A 16,704-nucleotide genomic window follows, 5' to 3' on the forward strand; every position below is an offset into this window, starting at 1 on the left:
ATATAGAATATTTATTATTAAACAGCCACATACCAATGTAACTATTCACTGGTATCATGATGCTTATTATATTAAAGGGGTTATCCAGCAAAAATATTTTTCTGTCAAATCAACTGGTTTCAGAAAGTTTTACAGATTTCTAATTTACTTCTATTTAAAAATCTCAAGTCTTTCCATATTTATCAGCTGCTGTATGTCCTGCAGGAAGTGGTGTTTTCCTTCCAGTCTGACACTGTGCTCTCTGCTGACATCTGTGTCTATGGGGATTTGCTCCTGCTTTGGACAGTTCCTGTCTCGGACAGAGATGTCAGCAGAGAGCACTGTTTCAGGTTATGTTTACACAACGTAGGTTCCGTAGTAATCACGGCCGTTGTTGCAACGGCCGTGATTAGTACGGAACTTACGTTGTGCTGAAGGCTGAGTGAAATTTGGCCGGAGTGTATACACATAGTATACACTCCGGCCAGGATCCCTAGCGGTGCTGCAAGAAAATTAAATGTCAGTTTTCTCCGGCCGCTTTTCATTGAATAGCGGTCGCAGAGAACCCTGTCAGTTCACACAATGGAGCATGCGGCTACGGCCACACGCTCCATTGTGTGCAGTGGGGAATGCTGATGCGGGCGCGCACAGATGCGCCTGCATCCATATTTAAAGGCAGTAAAGATCATCCGGCCGGTACTGCAGTACAGGTCACGGAACTGCCGGTCTCTTGCAACGTGTAAACATGGCCTCAGACTAAAAAGAAAACAAAATTTACTGCAGGACATACAGCAGCTGATAAGTATGGGAAGACTTAAGATTTTTAAATAAAAGTAAATTACAAATCTATTTAACTTTCTGAAACCAGTTGATTTAAAAGAAAAAGATTTTTGCTGAATAACCCCTTTAATACAATTTTTACTCAAAAGTCAGGTTTTCCCCTCAAAATTAGAAATCTTAATGCATATTATAGGGAACAGAGAATTATTACTGTAAGGGAGTGATGGAAAAAAATATGTACACAGCAAGCACCACAAACCACTATAATCCTACCTGGGAGCGGAGTGCAAATGGTGCATTTTGGCAGTACAAGCAATGCTTACTTTCTCACCTTCCCATCTGCTCCAAGCTCAACTCCTTCAAGGCCAAGAATCATTTCTCTTGTATTCATTCCACCAGAAGAATGTCGCTGCCTCGTACCTTCCAGTTTTAAGTCCCTGTGCACAATTTAGACATTGTAAGGACAGGTATCTTGCCTTTAACTATGAACACAATGAATCTAACGACAGATAATCAACAACAAAAACTTTCTTTGTACATTTTATAGAACACCAAGTGAATATTTAAAAAGTAAACAAATAAACAGAACAACATTTCCACTGGAGTCAATTTCTTAAGTAGTTTTGTAGAAAAGCAAAACATACCTAAACCTGACAGTTGTCTAAATATACGCCAAACTACAAGAAATATAAGACAACACTTAAAGGGAATCTGTCAGCACCTCTGCAAGTGTCAAAGAGGAGTAGTAGTGATGTGTTTGTGCCGCACTTCGGCACGCCTCACCACTACTTCTACCTCCCAGCTTTCCCTGAATATTCACTGTACCTGTCCTCCGGCCTCCTGGCGACGTCATCTTTAGCTGCGCATGCGCCATCGATGGCAAGGGCCACGTGTGCCCTTGCCAGTTCGTGCACGTGCCCTGGATCTGTGCGGTGTGCATGCTCCTGCAGACGGATTTGTGCATGTGCCGTAGTGCGTCAGAGCGATGCAGGCACGCTAAGGGATGAAGCCTATGCCCTTAGTTTTGCTCTGACGCACTACGGTGCATGTGCGAATCTGTCTGCAGGAGTGCGCGCAACGCACAGATCCAGGGCACGTGCGCAAACTGGCAAGGGCCATGCAACCACGCACGCGCAGCTAAAGATGATGTCGCCAGGAGGCCGGAGGACAGCCGCAATGAATATTCAAGGAAATCTGGGAGGGAGAAGTAGTGGTGAGGCGTGCCGAAGTGCGGCACAAACGCATCATCACTCCCCCTCTTTGACACTTGCAGAGAAAGTTACAGCACAGATTGGGGACAAAGTACAGCACCGATCGCAAAAAGAAAGGTAAGAGACACACACCTTCATTACACTCTCAGCACCTCAGAACCAGAACAGGTGCTGACACATTCCCTATAAAATAGGTATCTGAGCGTTAAAAAAATATAGCAGCAGAAAATGTTATAAAATAAAGCATTGCTCATATAATCCCCTGGCTTTCTAGCACCGATGCTCCAGTGGTCCTCTGCCAGTCCTGGTTGAATTTCCATGAGCAATCAACCTCAGTGGTTGCATGCTGTACTTACTGGCATCACTAAGGCCAATGATTAGCTCCAGCACTCATGTGCTATTACAGGATGTCATTGCCTCTAGACCCCAGGAGCACCACTGGACCATCGCTATAACAGCTGCCAGAGATTTAACAGATGAGTAATCTTTTTAATCTTGTATTTCCAGTAGCTAGTTTTAACTCATTTAAATGGACACTGTCAATTAAAAAAAAAACAAAAAAACGTTTTGACGTCCTAGACATGTCAAAAGTATTTAACGGTCGGGATTTTGGTGTTCAATTTCCCATCTATTGTTAGATAGAGCCGAGAGAAGTTCCTACCTCCCCAACTCCCTGTGTTTTCCATCTTCCACTGTAAGTCTATGGCGCCCACCCCCTACAAGCCAAAAATCATGGCAAAACAGGGAGTGAAGCACTCAGATTAGAATTTCTCTCTGCCTTATAAAATAAGTGGGGGACTAAGCATTCAGACCCTGACTGATCAAAACTCGTTATGCCTCTTTAACATGTCAAAAGTTAGTTTTTAAAGTGACGGAAATTAAATAATTAAATTTTTTTATTGCAAAATTAAATCATAATAACATTCAGTGCCATACACTACGCAGAGTAGATGGACTATGCAATCATTTTCTACTGTTGCCTTTTTTTTTTTCTTCCAATGGAGTAAGGACACTAAACTGCTGCTAGCCACTTGGCGGTGGCTTATCTCCTGCCAGAACAAAGGATCATTCTTTGCCCCTTGACATTTGTTGTAACAAAACCCCCATTGAAATTAAAGGGTTCGTCAGTTCTACTGAAAAGATGGTGTTTAGCAGGCTTTTATCAAATATACTGTAAATGACTGACTTTGGATATTCTCAATCAGTTTATAAAACAGTCTTCTACCTAATTCAATTCATAAAATTAAAGGGTAAATTCATAAATATTCATGGAGAGGGAAGGGCCAGAAAAAACGCTGCTGAGGATGAAGGTGAGAAAATGACCTTCATTCTAAGTGTCCCAGGCTCTATAGGAACATAGCAGGCTAGGAATTTAGGAACAAACAAATGGTTGTCCCCAGCTCCAATAAAATTCTTGTAGTTTTATTAAAGATGCCTCTTAAAATCCAAACAGGTACATTAGGAAACACGCTGATGCGTTTCGGGATGCAGTCCCTTAATCATGGGGAATTCAGGAACTTTGATGATTTTTTTGGGGGGTAGTTTTCCTTTATATTGCAGTTTTCATTCTGACCACTTAGCCTAAAACCGGTTTGAACCCACCGATTTCTGCAGGAATGGCCGATGTGTTTAGAAGCCTCATTACATGGATTGAGCAGATTTGGTTCCCGGATAGAAAATCTGCCACCACAGTTGTCTGGCAGCAGCTAACCCCCTATCTCCCCATTCAGAACACATTAACAACTCGGCTGAGCTGATCGTTCATGTATAGTGGGAACTGAAGAGATAAACTCTCGGCAGAATAAAGGTTTATGTTTAAAGTGAATGTACCAGCAGTACATTTACTTTAAGTTTTGCACATGGATACAGCGGCGTTGGCGCGGGGAAGCCGGTGCCACGGTCCTTTCTTTAAATAACGGCCCGGTTCCCGTGTGCTGCGCCGTTCTATTCCCGGGAACCGGCCAAGACTGAAGCATTGGAGGCGGACTGGCCCACCCCCAGTGGGGGGAAAACCCCGGCCCCTCTGTGATGCGGCTCCATTGATTCTAATGCGGGAACCGGGCCGCGGTTCAAATAAATGGCTGCAGCACCGCTATATCCATGTGAAAAACTTAAAGTGAATATACTGCTGGTACATTCGCTTTAAAGTATATGGTCACCATGTTTAGGAATGTAAAGAGGTGCTTTTAGCTGGATTCTTCCTATATGATTAAAACTACCATTATTATGTTAAACATGACAGGTCCATGGAATTCACTTATTAAGAAAATCATTACAGATTAGGGCTATGTTCCCACTACAGGATTTTAGCACAAAATAACAGCATCATCATGATCATTATTTGCAGAAGTCACTTTTTGCCGTCAAATGATGGCCCATTCCCATAGTAAGAATATAGCCTAGATGTTTAATTCAGAACAAAATCGGCAACACAGGAGCCTGCAGAAATCCCAATAGAAAAACTTCCCCTTTAAAAGGTACAACTAAAGATATGCAATGAAAAAAGAAAAGCAAATAATGGAAACGATTGCACAACTGGCCACCTGCTGAGAAGCAATGCAAATGACTGTGTGAACACTGACATGCTCAATTAGTTACAGCAATAAAGAACATTCTGGGCATATGGAGATATATTGATTCACGGACTCTTAAAATAGTTCAGTTTCAACACACATAATCTCAATAAAAAAGCAATGGATATTTAATTAGGCACCTGACCAGGGATGAAGGACAGCTATTAAACTGGCAGATGCATCCAGTTATGGCCGTCATCACCAGAAGAATCCTTTACAAAGACAGTACAGGGGGGCAAGGCTAGGCTCAGAAGTGGTAGATATTTTCTGCCATGGAGGTTGCTGTAAATCCACTGCAATTCTGCAGCTAATACGCACAAAAGAAACCTAAAATATGGAAGCGTTTGCTTTATGTGAATGAGATTATGAAAAAGACTCTGCACCAAATTCACAATTCTGCCACGTCTGAACCCACAGTAGTTTTACATATCTTAATGTTAAAACTTGTATCTACGACTACATAATGTACTCAGAAGGAACACGGAGCATGGTCCAATTATCAGAGGAACTGCGCAGGATAGTCACCAAGTACAGAACAGGTGCATCATTTATTTATAAAGGTGCAGATTTTAAGGATTCATGGCCTCTCCTGATATCCCTGTTTAAAGGGGTAGTGTGGCGCTAAGAAATTATTCACAAAATAACACACATTACAAAGTTATACTACTTTGTAATGTATGTTATGTATGTGAATCACCCCCTTCCCCGTGTTCCCCCACCCCCGCACCTGGATCCGGAAGTGTAGTGTACCATACATACTTGACGCGCGTCGTCCCCGATCTTCTGTCAACGACGTAATCTTCGGGAGGCCGTCCGTCCTCCCTCTGCCGCGTCATAACTATGCTCAGCCGCGATTGGCTGAGCACAGTTATGCAGGTCTGCAATAGGCAAACTGGTTACACCTTTTTTTTTAACATGAACAACTTTTTTTAAACTAGTACTGTAAAGATTTAACAGAGCCACAAAAAAAAAAAAATACTTATTGCGGATGCACTATGGATGCGCTACTGATGAGCAAAAAAAATATATAAGGGCCAGAAAAACAACAATTCTGGAACATGTTTTATTTTTTTTGTGCAATTCTTCACTTATTTCTTCTGAAACATGCATAAACTGGCAACTTTGATTCTCTCTGTCAAAGAGGTATGCCCCTACATCTTATGACACTGACCCATCAGGGTAGGTACACAACCTGTTGCCGTCCCATCATGGCATTTCCTTCTACTGATTACAACAAGAGTCGTCTAACTGTAGTTCACTTAAGGTGCCTATACGCCTTTAATAGCTGTAGGGACAAAGGGCTTTTCCCATCTTAATCTCGTAGGGCTTGTCAAGTTACATATTTTTGCAATACATCCACTTAGCATAGTTACCTCCTTCTCCCGATATGCTTCTCTTTCCCACCCATTGTTGACAGGATAAAATCTGCCCCTTTTCAATGGCGTATGCCAAAGCGCAGACTGATCAATCTGCTCTATTACACATTAGAGATTGTATTGTCTTGTGTGTGTATTGTGCAGCACAGTTATTTTACAAGAAATAAAAATCTGTATTGCACTGAGCTTATGAATAAGAATCTGGTGTTTTTTAGGCAAGCCACTATGTGTCAGTGAAGTATGAATGAGACAGATCATGTGATGATAACTGCGTTCCGGGCACATGAATGTATGTTGATTCACAAGAATTAATCTTGCTGCGAGGGAGTCGCTGTGTTACCAGCACTGCCTTTGAAGGAAGAAAGTAATGTTTGAATAATTGTGACCTTGGATAAATTGCATTAGATCCCATTACTTTCCTGTTCAGGAATGTGCGTCTGCTGAATTCTATATGATTGAATTGTCAGTAATACACAAGAAAAATATTATTTTTCACATTTTCAGCCAGCCAAGTAAAAGCGTAAAACACTCAGCAGGGTGGCCAGGCACTCACTGGTAAAGTTACAACATCAGGCAAATCTTTATGAATTATTTAGGTAGTAGATTAAATATTTAGCAAACTGAACAAAACAGATGATTTAACCATTGCTTGCTAAACGATTGCATCTGAGACCTAGCAGTCATAGGAGGAGCTGTAAGGTAAAAACTCCCCAACAAATTTTTGGGGTGTTTAAATCAGAGACTTATGTACGATAACTTTGTCATCAAATGTTGCATTTGATGACCAGTCAGAGTAGCCGTGCTGGATTCAATGAGCGTACAGCCCATGGTCCAGTGTAGGTGGAACTGGTCTGGGGAACAGTCAGAAATGTAGCCTAATGTAGAACTACAAAAGCCTTACATTATGAGATACTGGAATAAATCCTTTCATAGTTCTACATCAGGCTACATGTCTGAATGCTCCATGGGTAAGTTCCACCTTAACAGGGACCACGAGCCATACGCTTATCGGATCCAACACCGCTACTATCCAACTCCGCTCTCTGCTATACTCGGGAACGGCTGGTTTCACATCTCAAAGAATTGAGACTACCTGGCTTGCAGTGTGCTACTTGGTGTTGTGCTCATAGCGAAACATCTGTAGGTGAGTCTCACCATTGCTTTTCTACAATATTTTTCATACATCCATGCAGTATCCATGGTTTTCCTGGACCCGTAGGGTTGCATTTAACTTCTTCAGCCACCAATATTCAGAATAATCAGACTCAAGCATGCTCGAGTTGCGCTCATCTCTACTTATCACCCTATGGTATGGCTGAAGTTTCTTCTCCAGCTTGCATTGCTCAATATTTTGTAGAAAGACTATCATCTGAATAGGCCAATTATAGCCTCATGTAAAAGCCCAATGATCTGTCAGCAAACAAGTGAACACTCATTTGTCAGCTGGACTATAAAACATTGTCTGGCGGCAGCAAACTACCCATGTACATAGGTAATGCACTGCCGACAATAATGAAAGTAAATCCAGTGATCACTCATGTGGCCACTCATTCCCAAGAACTGGCCTGTCAATAGCGTTGCACACAGCTGACCCAAACTAGTAACTGGCCGTCTGTCTGACTTGGTTTGATGCACCTATGAAAAGATTTGTTGCCATAAACTCAGCCGCATAGTTGGATGGGATAAGGAGCTTTTCAGCCAAGAATTTCCATGCACTAACAGCAAAGAAATACTGAATATAAAATGAGAGATGCAGGCCCTTGGGCAACAAAGCCTTAGTGGGTCCATTTGCAGTGCAACGCACTCAGCAGTATTTGCACAGCAAAAACTACTGACAATGAATGTATTTGCTTGTCATCTGCTCTAATCACTATTACCACCATAGCAGTATTAAGACCAGGATCGCCTCTATCCAGGGGTCATATATTGGTAGATACTAGCTTTACACAGGATCTGTAGACAGCACAATTGAGGACAGTGCTCCAGCACATATAGTATTAAGCACCCTCTTTGCCCCATATAGTAGTGAGGCACCATCTGTGCCCCCGTATAGTATTAGGTACCTCTGTGCCCCCATATAGTGATAAGGCCCTTTCTGTGCATGTAAGCCCCCCAGAAAGCATGTCTCTGAAGGCAGTCCACCTGGTAGTTAGCCCCCTGCCAGAAAGCACAACAGGATCACTTACTCTTGAGGGAGCCCTGTCTGACCATATAGGGGTTACAACCAGACCCTTTATAGGTATTTTACCATCTAACCCCTGTTGGGGGTCAGCCCTCTGGCTTTTTATTGTTGTTCCCTGCACAGGTGACCTGGATGAAGACATACAGGAAACAAAGGTGAAAGTGGTGCAGGGTTAGGGTGCTATTACAGGGGTGCTCGTTTACTGGGCCAATTACACGGCTCAATAATCGTTTAACAAGGGCTCCAAGGACATATTTACTGTTGCTTAAACTGTATACATTACCTGTCCAGGTTACAGGGCTCCTCTTGCACTCTGCTTCTCCCAGGGTCACATGCGCTCCAGCTTCAGAGCGGCCTGTCTCAGCTGACAGGCTGCTCAGCCAATCACAGGCCACGGCGGTCCCGGCCGGTAATTGGCTGAGCGGCCTGTCAGCCGCTCTAAAGCTGGAGCGCATGGGACCCGGTGAGAAGCAGAGTGCAAGAGGAGCCCTGCAGCATGGATAGGTAATGTATTCTGTTTGCATATTGTCAGCCGCCGGCCGCGCACCGCTAATGCACGTAGCGATGCGGGGTCGGTGCCCGACAATTATAGGACCCAACCTATATTAACAATCAGGCGATGATCGTTGTCTCTATTCCACAGAGCGATAATCGGCTGAATCGGGCCAAATCGGGTAAATATTGCTCTGTGGAATAGGCCCCTTACACCAGTGCTAATAGCCCTCCATTCTCAGGATTGATACAGTTCTAGAGGTGTGGCCCACATTGATCACTTATCATATATCCATCAGTGATGGGTATAGCCCCGTTATATGGTCACCAGTAAAGTCTAGTTTGATGGTGGATCTCCTTACACCCATCACTGTGCAGACATCCACTCCGCATTCTGAAAAACAGTGATATTTTCCTGCAGAAAACCTGATCATCTCGTTGTCGTGGTAACCTTACATTGTAAATGTTTTGCCGCACTGACAACCTGTGAGTCACAGCCAGTGTGTTGATGAAGAAAACTTTGCAGGCTATGGAGTATAGAGCTGGATTTTTTTTGCTGGCAATAAAGATCCTAACAAATTAAACATTAAAAGTAAATGACAACAGGTAAAATCTTCCCACACGGGAGACTGTCTTAAAGAACGATATATTCTCCACATACACCATGTACAGAAACATTGAAAAACAGCAGAAACTTACATAGTGTAGTACTAATGTTCATGTAAATAATTAACAACGTAAACCACAAGGATGTAATGAATGGATCAGCAGTTCTCCTGGCTATTCTCTGCCACCTCCGCTGTTCAGGACTTTCTAAATTACCCAATTTTATGAGCCATTTGCACAATGTCTGGTAACACACAGAACTATGCAAATGCTCAAAAAATTCTCCTAGACCTGTAAAATGAAGGCCGCTACCAAGCAGATGCTGGCTCGTCATACTGTGATGAATTGATGCTAAATGAGTCCCTGGCTCCCAAAGAGAACGTTTCCTCTTCACAAGTAGCTAATGCTTTCCTATGATGCATTGCTAAATAAAGTGTACACAGTGAGAATCACAACCAAGGATTGTATAAATAGCAAACTTGGTACAACTAAGCTTTTTGTCTTCTGCCTAATGACAAAAGGGCCTTCTACACGGGCCGATTTAAGCGATAATCTTCTGGTGTAAACGCAGGAACGATCAAACGGTAAATTAAAATTCATTCATATGTCGTCAATCGCATCTTTTGAGCTGACAGCAAAGCCATCATTCACAAGTCTTTCAGCGTGTAATCACTCCTCATTCGGTCATTCGCAGTGTTCAGTATATATTACCATCATAATTACAATTGTATTAATGGCTAAATGCTTTTCGTTTAAAAGAAAAAAAAAAAAAATCATTGTTCACTAAACTTAGCGATTTATCTATACATGTAAAAGGACCCTTAGATACTGCCATTTTATATAATAAAAAGGTCAGACTTTACTGAAATCTATATAAAAACACTAAATAATTATACTATGATGAGCGTACACAAAGAATTTTAACTTTATGTGGTATAAATCACATCACAATGCAAGAAACAGAAAATTCTTAAAACTTTGGTGAAAATAATTTTACGGTAATTAAAAACATTACAAAGTTATATAACTGTAAATGTGCTTCAATCACTGTTTTGGCCCCCTTCCCTAACCCCCCCCCCCCTCGACTCGCAATGAATTAGGACCTAGAGGCTTATTGTCATCTTAGACACACATCATACAATGTCAAGGGAGATTTTAACATGCAAAAAAAAAAATAAAAATATTACATATACATTATATATATATATATATATATATATATATATATATATATATATATATATATATATATGTGTATTTTGCTTATATTCAAGTATTCATGCCATTATTGCTGAAGGAGAAATAGTCCATTATAAGTATACCTACCCGACATGTGAACAGTCTCGATATGGCAGCACAGAAAATATGCTACAAAATGATCTTCTCCCACTTATCAGAACAATTCTATAAAATCAAGGGAGAAAATACAACTGTAACTTCACAAGTTGAAAGGTTCAATAGCAGCAGTAGTGCCAAACTACTATGCTTCACTGTGTGCTCAAACAATAGCAGGTTACGCTAGACAGGGACTAGGGCTAGGTTTGTGGTTCACGGTGCTGACCATATAACAATAACAACGAGAAATTACTGGAATCCCATTGTCAGCAACATGTGACCTTGGACATGTTTATTCCTCTGTGTCCCACACATCAAAATGACACTGTGGACTTTGTAAGAAATTAAAACTACTGCATGGATCTAAAACTGTGAAAATTCTATGCACTATAAAATGAAAATAATGTAAACCTATATGCAATGTCATGGTAGTATGCTTTATGTCTACAACTGGGCTGGACCATAAGAGTATAGAAGCATACAGCAAATAAAAGCATATATAGCATAGAAGTTAGATCACCCCAGGAGTCAGGTTAAGCTTTTTTATGGCCAAAAAAGTGAGCATGTTATTAGAAAGCAAACAAACAAGTTATGTGTCAGCAGCAAATTTCTAGTCACATTGGCTACCTGGCTCGAGGAAGTCGTCCATTACTGGTAAAGTCCTTAAAACATCTTTTCCATGACAATCAACATCAATGTAGCTTTCATTTTACAAAGCAGTTGTAGCATACCTACAGTGTCCCACTTAAAGGGCATGCTTAATAGCATAAAAATTAGGTTTTTAAAATTAGTGCTCCACCCTGTTTCATACACCATTTACTTCAAGAAGTAGCAGAGTAAGAGAAATCTAGTATTACTGCAGCACTGAAGAAAAAAACAAACAGTCTTGATACATATTGTTAGTAGAGTCCTGTGATCACAGCAGAATCAGCACTGACTCAAGCATGTTGTATATATGAGCTAACAGCAGTAGTGGATTATAATAGGGGCATTTTGGGCGGCAGCCCGGGGCCCTGAGCTCCTGGGGGGCCCATGACCACCCAAAAAGACTTATACTTTCAATGGTGTACTGTCTCCTGGCTGCACTTCTGCCATGATTTGCAAAAAATCACTGTTTTTTTATGGCAATTTTGCACAAATCAGGACATCATGACATTATCTATCCTGTACTATGAACGCCAGGCTAGTGCTTCCATAGTTACAGTGGGGTAGGGGGGGCCCAGGCTTGGTGAACAGCCCGGGGCCTATGGTAAAGTTAATCCACCCCTGGCTAACAGGGTGGGAATTTGGGAGCTAACAGAGTAGTAATATGTGAACTAAGAGTGATCAGGCTGCAGTTCTGCTATACTGCTAAGGCTAGGTTCACACTGCGCTTTTGCCATCTGTTTTTTTTTTTTTTCAAAAAGCTGCATTTGTGTGCATCAGTTTTCATTTGTTTTTCCATTGACTTCAATTGTTAAAAAATGGATCAAAACTGATCAGTTTTTTTTTTACGAACACAAAAACGTAGCGGACGCTACTTTTGTGTCAGTTAAAAAAAAAAAACTGATCCGTTTTGAACCGTTTTTTTTTTTTTTTTACAATAGAAGTCAATAGAAGAACGGATGCACACAAATGCATCCGTTTTTTCTTTGCAAAAAACGGATTGCAAAAACACAGTGTGAACCTAGCCTAACTTGGCAGACAGTACAACTTCTTGGTAGTGTATAGAAAAGAGGAGGAGGTTCCACCTGGTTGCAAGACTTTATGTTTTTTTTTCAGAGCAAGCTAAAGCATTTTCCAAAGCGGGTAGCACTGGAGTGATCTGACTGGTTGCAATAACTACCTATTGTCTACACTGGCTTTTACCCTTAAAAATCCTCTGTCTCTTGGCCTCTACTAAAGGAACAGGTGTCTGTGTCAGCAGAAAACTAATCATCTATTCCAAATGAAGGAAATCACAACCATAAACAGCAGGTAGTAATCTTACATCATAATATGACTGTATCTGGACATTAGTAGTACTGAATGGGTATTATGTGCAACAGAGTTTAGTTACAGGAAACACACAGGTTTTATTCTCAGGCTGCATCCATAGGTTTGTATGGACTGGGATACGGAGCTCATAAGCCCATGTCTTATGTATTCCTGCACAAATCAAATTTCTGTCTAAAATACTTTGATTAAATCTCCATATAGAACATATAACCGCTGGGAACCTTGGCCTGTGTGTTCCATGAATTCTCTATGAAAAGGCTAGAAAACAATGAGGCACAATAAGGAAAAACAACACACAAGCTACCTTGCTTCTTGAGATTACAAACAGAGGAAGTGTGTGTTTGCGGTGTTACCTGCCACTCCTTGTGTCGTGCTGTCTCATGCTCTTAATAAAATGAACCTTCTTAAAGTTCTTTGGTCTGGGTGAACCGGACAGAGTCCGACATCTGAAAAATAAGTCAATTAAAGCCTGAAGTGAGACCTTTCATGGCATCTCCACACAAAGACAGGAAGGAAAAAATTAGACAAATGGCTGCAGTCTGGTCATAATTCACAGACAGTACAAGTGGCCCGCACACAGTCACAGCGGCCAGGAGAGAACAATTAGGATTCTGTAACATTATATTATCTTCCCCAACAGCCAAGGAATTTCCTTTTATTCAATGTAATGGCTACACAATGGACAGAAGACACATTTGGTAACACATAAAAGTAAAAGTTATTCTTTATTGTTTAAAATAAAAAAAGCAATGACCCTCATGTCACAGTCATATATCTTCCTTCTATCTAACTCTCCTTTGCTTCTCTGCCTGGGCATTGTAAGTATACACTAAGGGTGACATGTATCATCACCAAAATGCATATGTTTCTGCGGAAATGGGCGATTTGCGAATATTTTATTCGCAAAACGGCCATTTGCGAATAAAATATTCGCAAATCGCCCCTTTCCACCGGGTACGCCGGGGAGGGGGTGTGAAGGGGGCGGAACTGGGGGCACGGACTCAGAGTCCGCAGGGTTTATCATTTTTTACACCAAAAGATACGCCGAAAACCTACTCCACCTTTCAGGTGGCGTAGGTTTTCGGCTGTGCGCACCGACGCGCACGGGATTTATGTAGAGGCAGTCCGCCGCTACATAAATCTCCGTAGCGCCGGAGATGCAGGGACATTTATAAGTCCTGCGTAAAAAACGCCGGACTTAATAAATGTCCCCCTAAGCATTCACAACATTTCTAGAAAAAAAAAATATCTGAAAATGAACAATCTTGTTGGACATGCCCAGGTATTAGAGTGAATTTTTGCCGACTGTAGAATGGTAAGAAGCAAATAAAACTGAATCTGATTGGAAAGATGACTACATGATATATAATATAACGCAAATATTTACATACTACCATATGCCAGAATGTGGAAACCTCAATATAAAAGTGTATTTATACCAGTCAACTGGTGTATGGTAATGGATAATGCCCTTTATTATGCCTAGGTTGCCATGTGACATACCATGGCTGATACTACTAGGGACAGATAAATCTACATACATACTAAATTGAAAACTAACATAAATGTGAAAGTTGCATTGCTGCTTCTGTTCTGTACGTACCAATCGCCATGGTCATGGCCTTCTGTGTGATCTATGAACACAGTAACTGGTGTATAGAGCACAAAGGATATAGTCTTTCTATTGGCTGATAGGAAGGAGAATCTTTTCTTCCAGCCAACAAGCACATTTCAGTATCAGGGGATAATATGGATGAGGTATTGTGGTACAGTAACAGAAGTTGCATATGTTACAAAGACCACAAGACCCCCTGAAGTGTTGAGAACTAAACGGTTACTCAAAAGAACACTGAAAACATCAACAGGAACCCAAAGCCTACTGGTAAAGAAGGTTCATGTTCATCTCCACCATAAATCCTGATATTTGACAATTTTTGAGTTCAACAATGTTAAGGGATGCCGCAAATACAAACTAGAAATTGTAGGAAATATACCTCCGCAAAGGAGCATTTTCTTCAATGTCTTCAAGCGTTTCCAGTGAAGACCGCTGAGATATCAGACGTCGCCTACAGAAGAAACAATGGACAGTATTGTTAAAGGATAATAAAAATAAAAGGTATTGCATCATATGTTGGTTATGAAAACTACATGTAGTAACAATTTTAATAGTACCAATAATTCTAACATAATAATACTAATGACAACAGAGACAATGTAATGTAACATGCAGTGATTTAGTATGACATAATTTAACTTATTTAATATGACTCTCAGCTTATTCTGTCTGTGTGCGCTCATACAGAGATAGCTGACAATCACTGAGTAGGACTGCCCACTAGACTTAAGCCCAGAAGGAGCAGGGATTTCAATCACTAGGCTGTATCCATGTTTTCCAGGACTCCCTAGGGCTGCATCCAACTTCTGAAGCCATCGGTAATCAAATGCCATACTCTTAGGTTCCGACAGACTTAAGCACACTTGAGATTCGCTCATCTCTAGTACTAACCCTCTTAACCATATAACCTTCTATTGGTCGGCCCTTAAAGCTGACACATGTTACAATCACTATGGGGGAGATTTACCATCATTGCGCGCCTAGCGTACGCCAGTCGTTCCTCCCACTCGTCCAATGGGTGGGTGCGGCAAGGCAGGGAGGAGGCTTGGCCTCCTCACATGCTAAATTTATTAACATTTATGCCTGGAAAAAGGTGTAAACCAGGCAAAAATCTACACCTGCTTCGGAAAAGGTGTAGATTTGTGCCACAACGCCTAGTCCGACCGGCTGTAATAAGAAGGGTACGGCTCTTAGTAAATATGGCCTGGGAAAAGCGGGTGGGGCTTTATTTAAGACTGGCATACAAGTATGCCAGTCTTGATAACTGTCCCCCTATGTGTTCTTAAATATGGTGTTCAAAATGCGTCGGTCTCCAGGGCCAACTGGTAGGTTTTTGACCTTGTACTGACATAATTTATCTAAAGCACAGGTGTCAAACTCAGGCCCACCAGCTGTTACAAAACTACAATTCCCATCATGACACCCCTGATCTAAAGACTGATTTTTAATCTCATTTTGGGAGCTGGATTATGCCAGAGACACGGACATACCACTACATCATTGAATGCTGTGTCATTCTTCCCACAAACATCCCACTTACTATATATCACTATAAAACCCAACTTGAATGCAGTAGCTTATCATATATGCCTGGGCCCCATACTTATACAGCCAGCTCTTCCACATAACGCAATGTGATGTTTGACTCTAAACAGTCGCCTACTTTCTTTCAGCAGCATAGTGATGAATATGTAGACCTTTCCTATGCTGGCATATCACACTTATTACATTTGCCTCTGTTTAATAAGAAGGTGAAGACAAATTTGTTTGCATGGCACTTGTGAAGTGGAACAAGAGACAGATCTGATCCAGGAAAAAACTTGACAAACGGCCAGTTCTACCAATACAAGTCTTTATTTTGCTCTCACTCGTACTGTCCTGTCAACACATGCTTTCAGATGGACAATGTACACCAGCAACAATTAACTGACTGACAATGACTGGCTTTAACACTAAGGCTGGGAGTATTTGTTCTTATTCAAGCGATGCCTGCAACCTATTCACGATAAAGCTTATCTTAACTAAAACAAAATAGGAGGGACGAGTGCTGGAAAACGGCACAAAAGACTGATGTAATATCAACAATAGATGAGGAAACACTGTTACACAAGGTGGCATCCATTTAAAGGGACACTAAATCTAAAGCCTCTTTTACTACGATTCCTTTTGTAGTCAAATACAGTCTATTGTCCTCAGTAATCAGCCATTTCAGGATGAGCAAAAACAGGCTGTAATGGATTTCAATGGGATTTCTAACAGGAAGTCACCATCCGCCAGTCAACACTTTAAAAGTTGTCTGATTAGCATCACAAAAAACAAACTTGACACAACACATTTGCTATTTGCTTTTAAGACAGAAGCCATAGGCTTACAATGAAACCCATCTCCTGCAACAAGCATGATCCACTGGCGAGCCGGGTAGTGAAGCGCTCAGTGTTGTGTGTTTCTCCCGGTTCTACCTGATTGGAAAGGATCTCAGCACCAAAACCCTGACCAATCAAAACGGTGACGGTAATGCTTAAAAAAAATATATTTATTTTTGGTTTTATATTCTTTTGAAGTTAGATTTTGGTCACCA

At 41.2% G+C, this 16,704-nt stretch overlaps 1 protein-coding gene across 3 annotated transcripts in view; it reads right to left on the minus strand.

Moving 5' to 3' along the window:
- CABLES1 (Cdk5 and Abl enzyme substrate 1) overlaps nucleotides 1–16,704 on the minus strand; it is a 59,037-nt gene that overhangs the window by 10,576 nt on the left and 31,757 nt on the right. For all 3 annotated transcript variants that reach the window (XM_069957699.1, XM_069957698.1, XM_069957700.1), the window contains exons 2-5: nucleotides 14,506–14,577; nucleotides 12,865–12,957; nucleotides 10,526–10,603; nucleotides 1,091–1,196 (exon numbers count right to left, since the gene is read on the minus strand). In XM_069957699.1, the coding sequence (XP_069813800.1) occupies nucleotides 1,091–1,196; nucleotides 10,526–10,603; nucleotides 12,865–12,957; nucleotides 14,506–14,577 (349 nt within the window). The remainder of the gene's footprint in view (nucleotides 1–1,090; nucleotides 1,197–10,525; nucleotides 10,604–12,864; nucleotides 12,958–14,505; nucleotides 14,578–16,704) is intronic.

This window comes from Dendropsophus ebraccatus, chromosome 2, assembly GCF_027789765.1.
Source record: "Dendropsophus ebraccatus isolate aDenEbr1 chromosome 2, aDenEbr1.pat, whole genome shotgun sequence".
In the NCBI taxonomy this organism is placed as follows: Eukaryota; Metazoa; Chordata; class Amphibia; order Anura; family Hylidae; genus Dendropsophus; species Dendropsophus ebraccatus.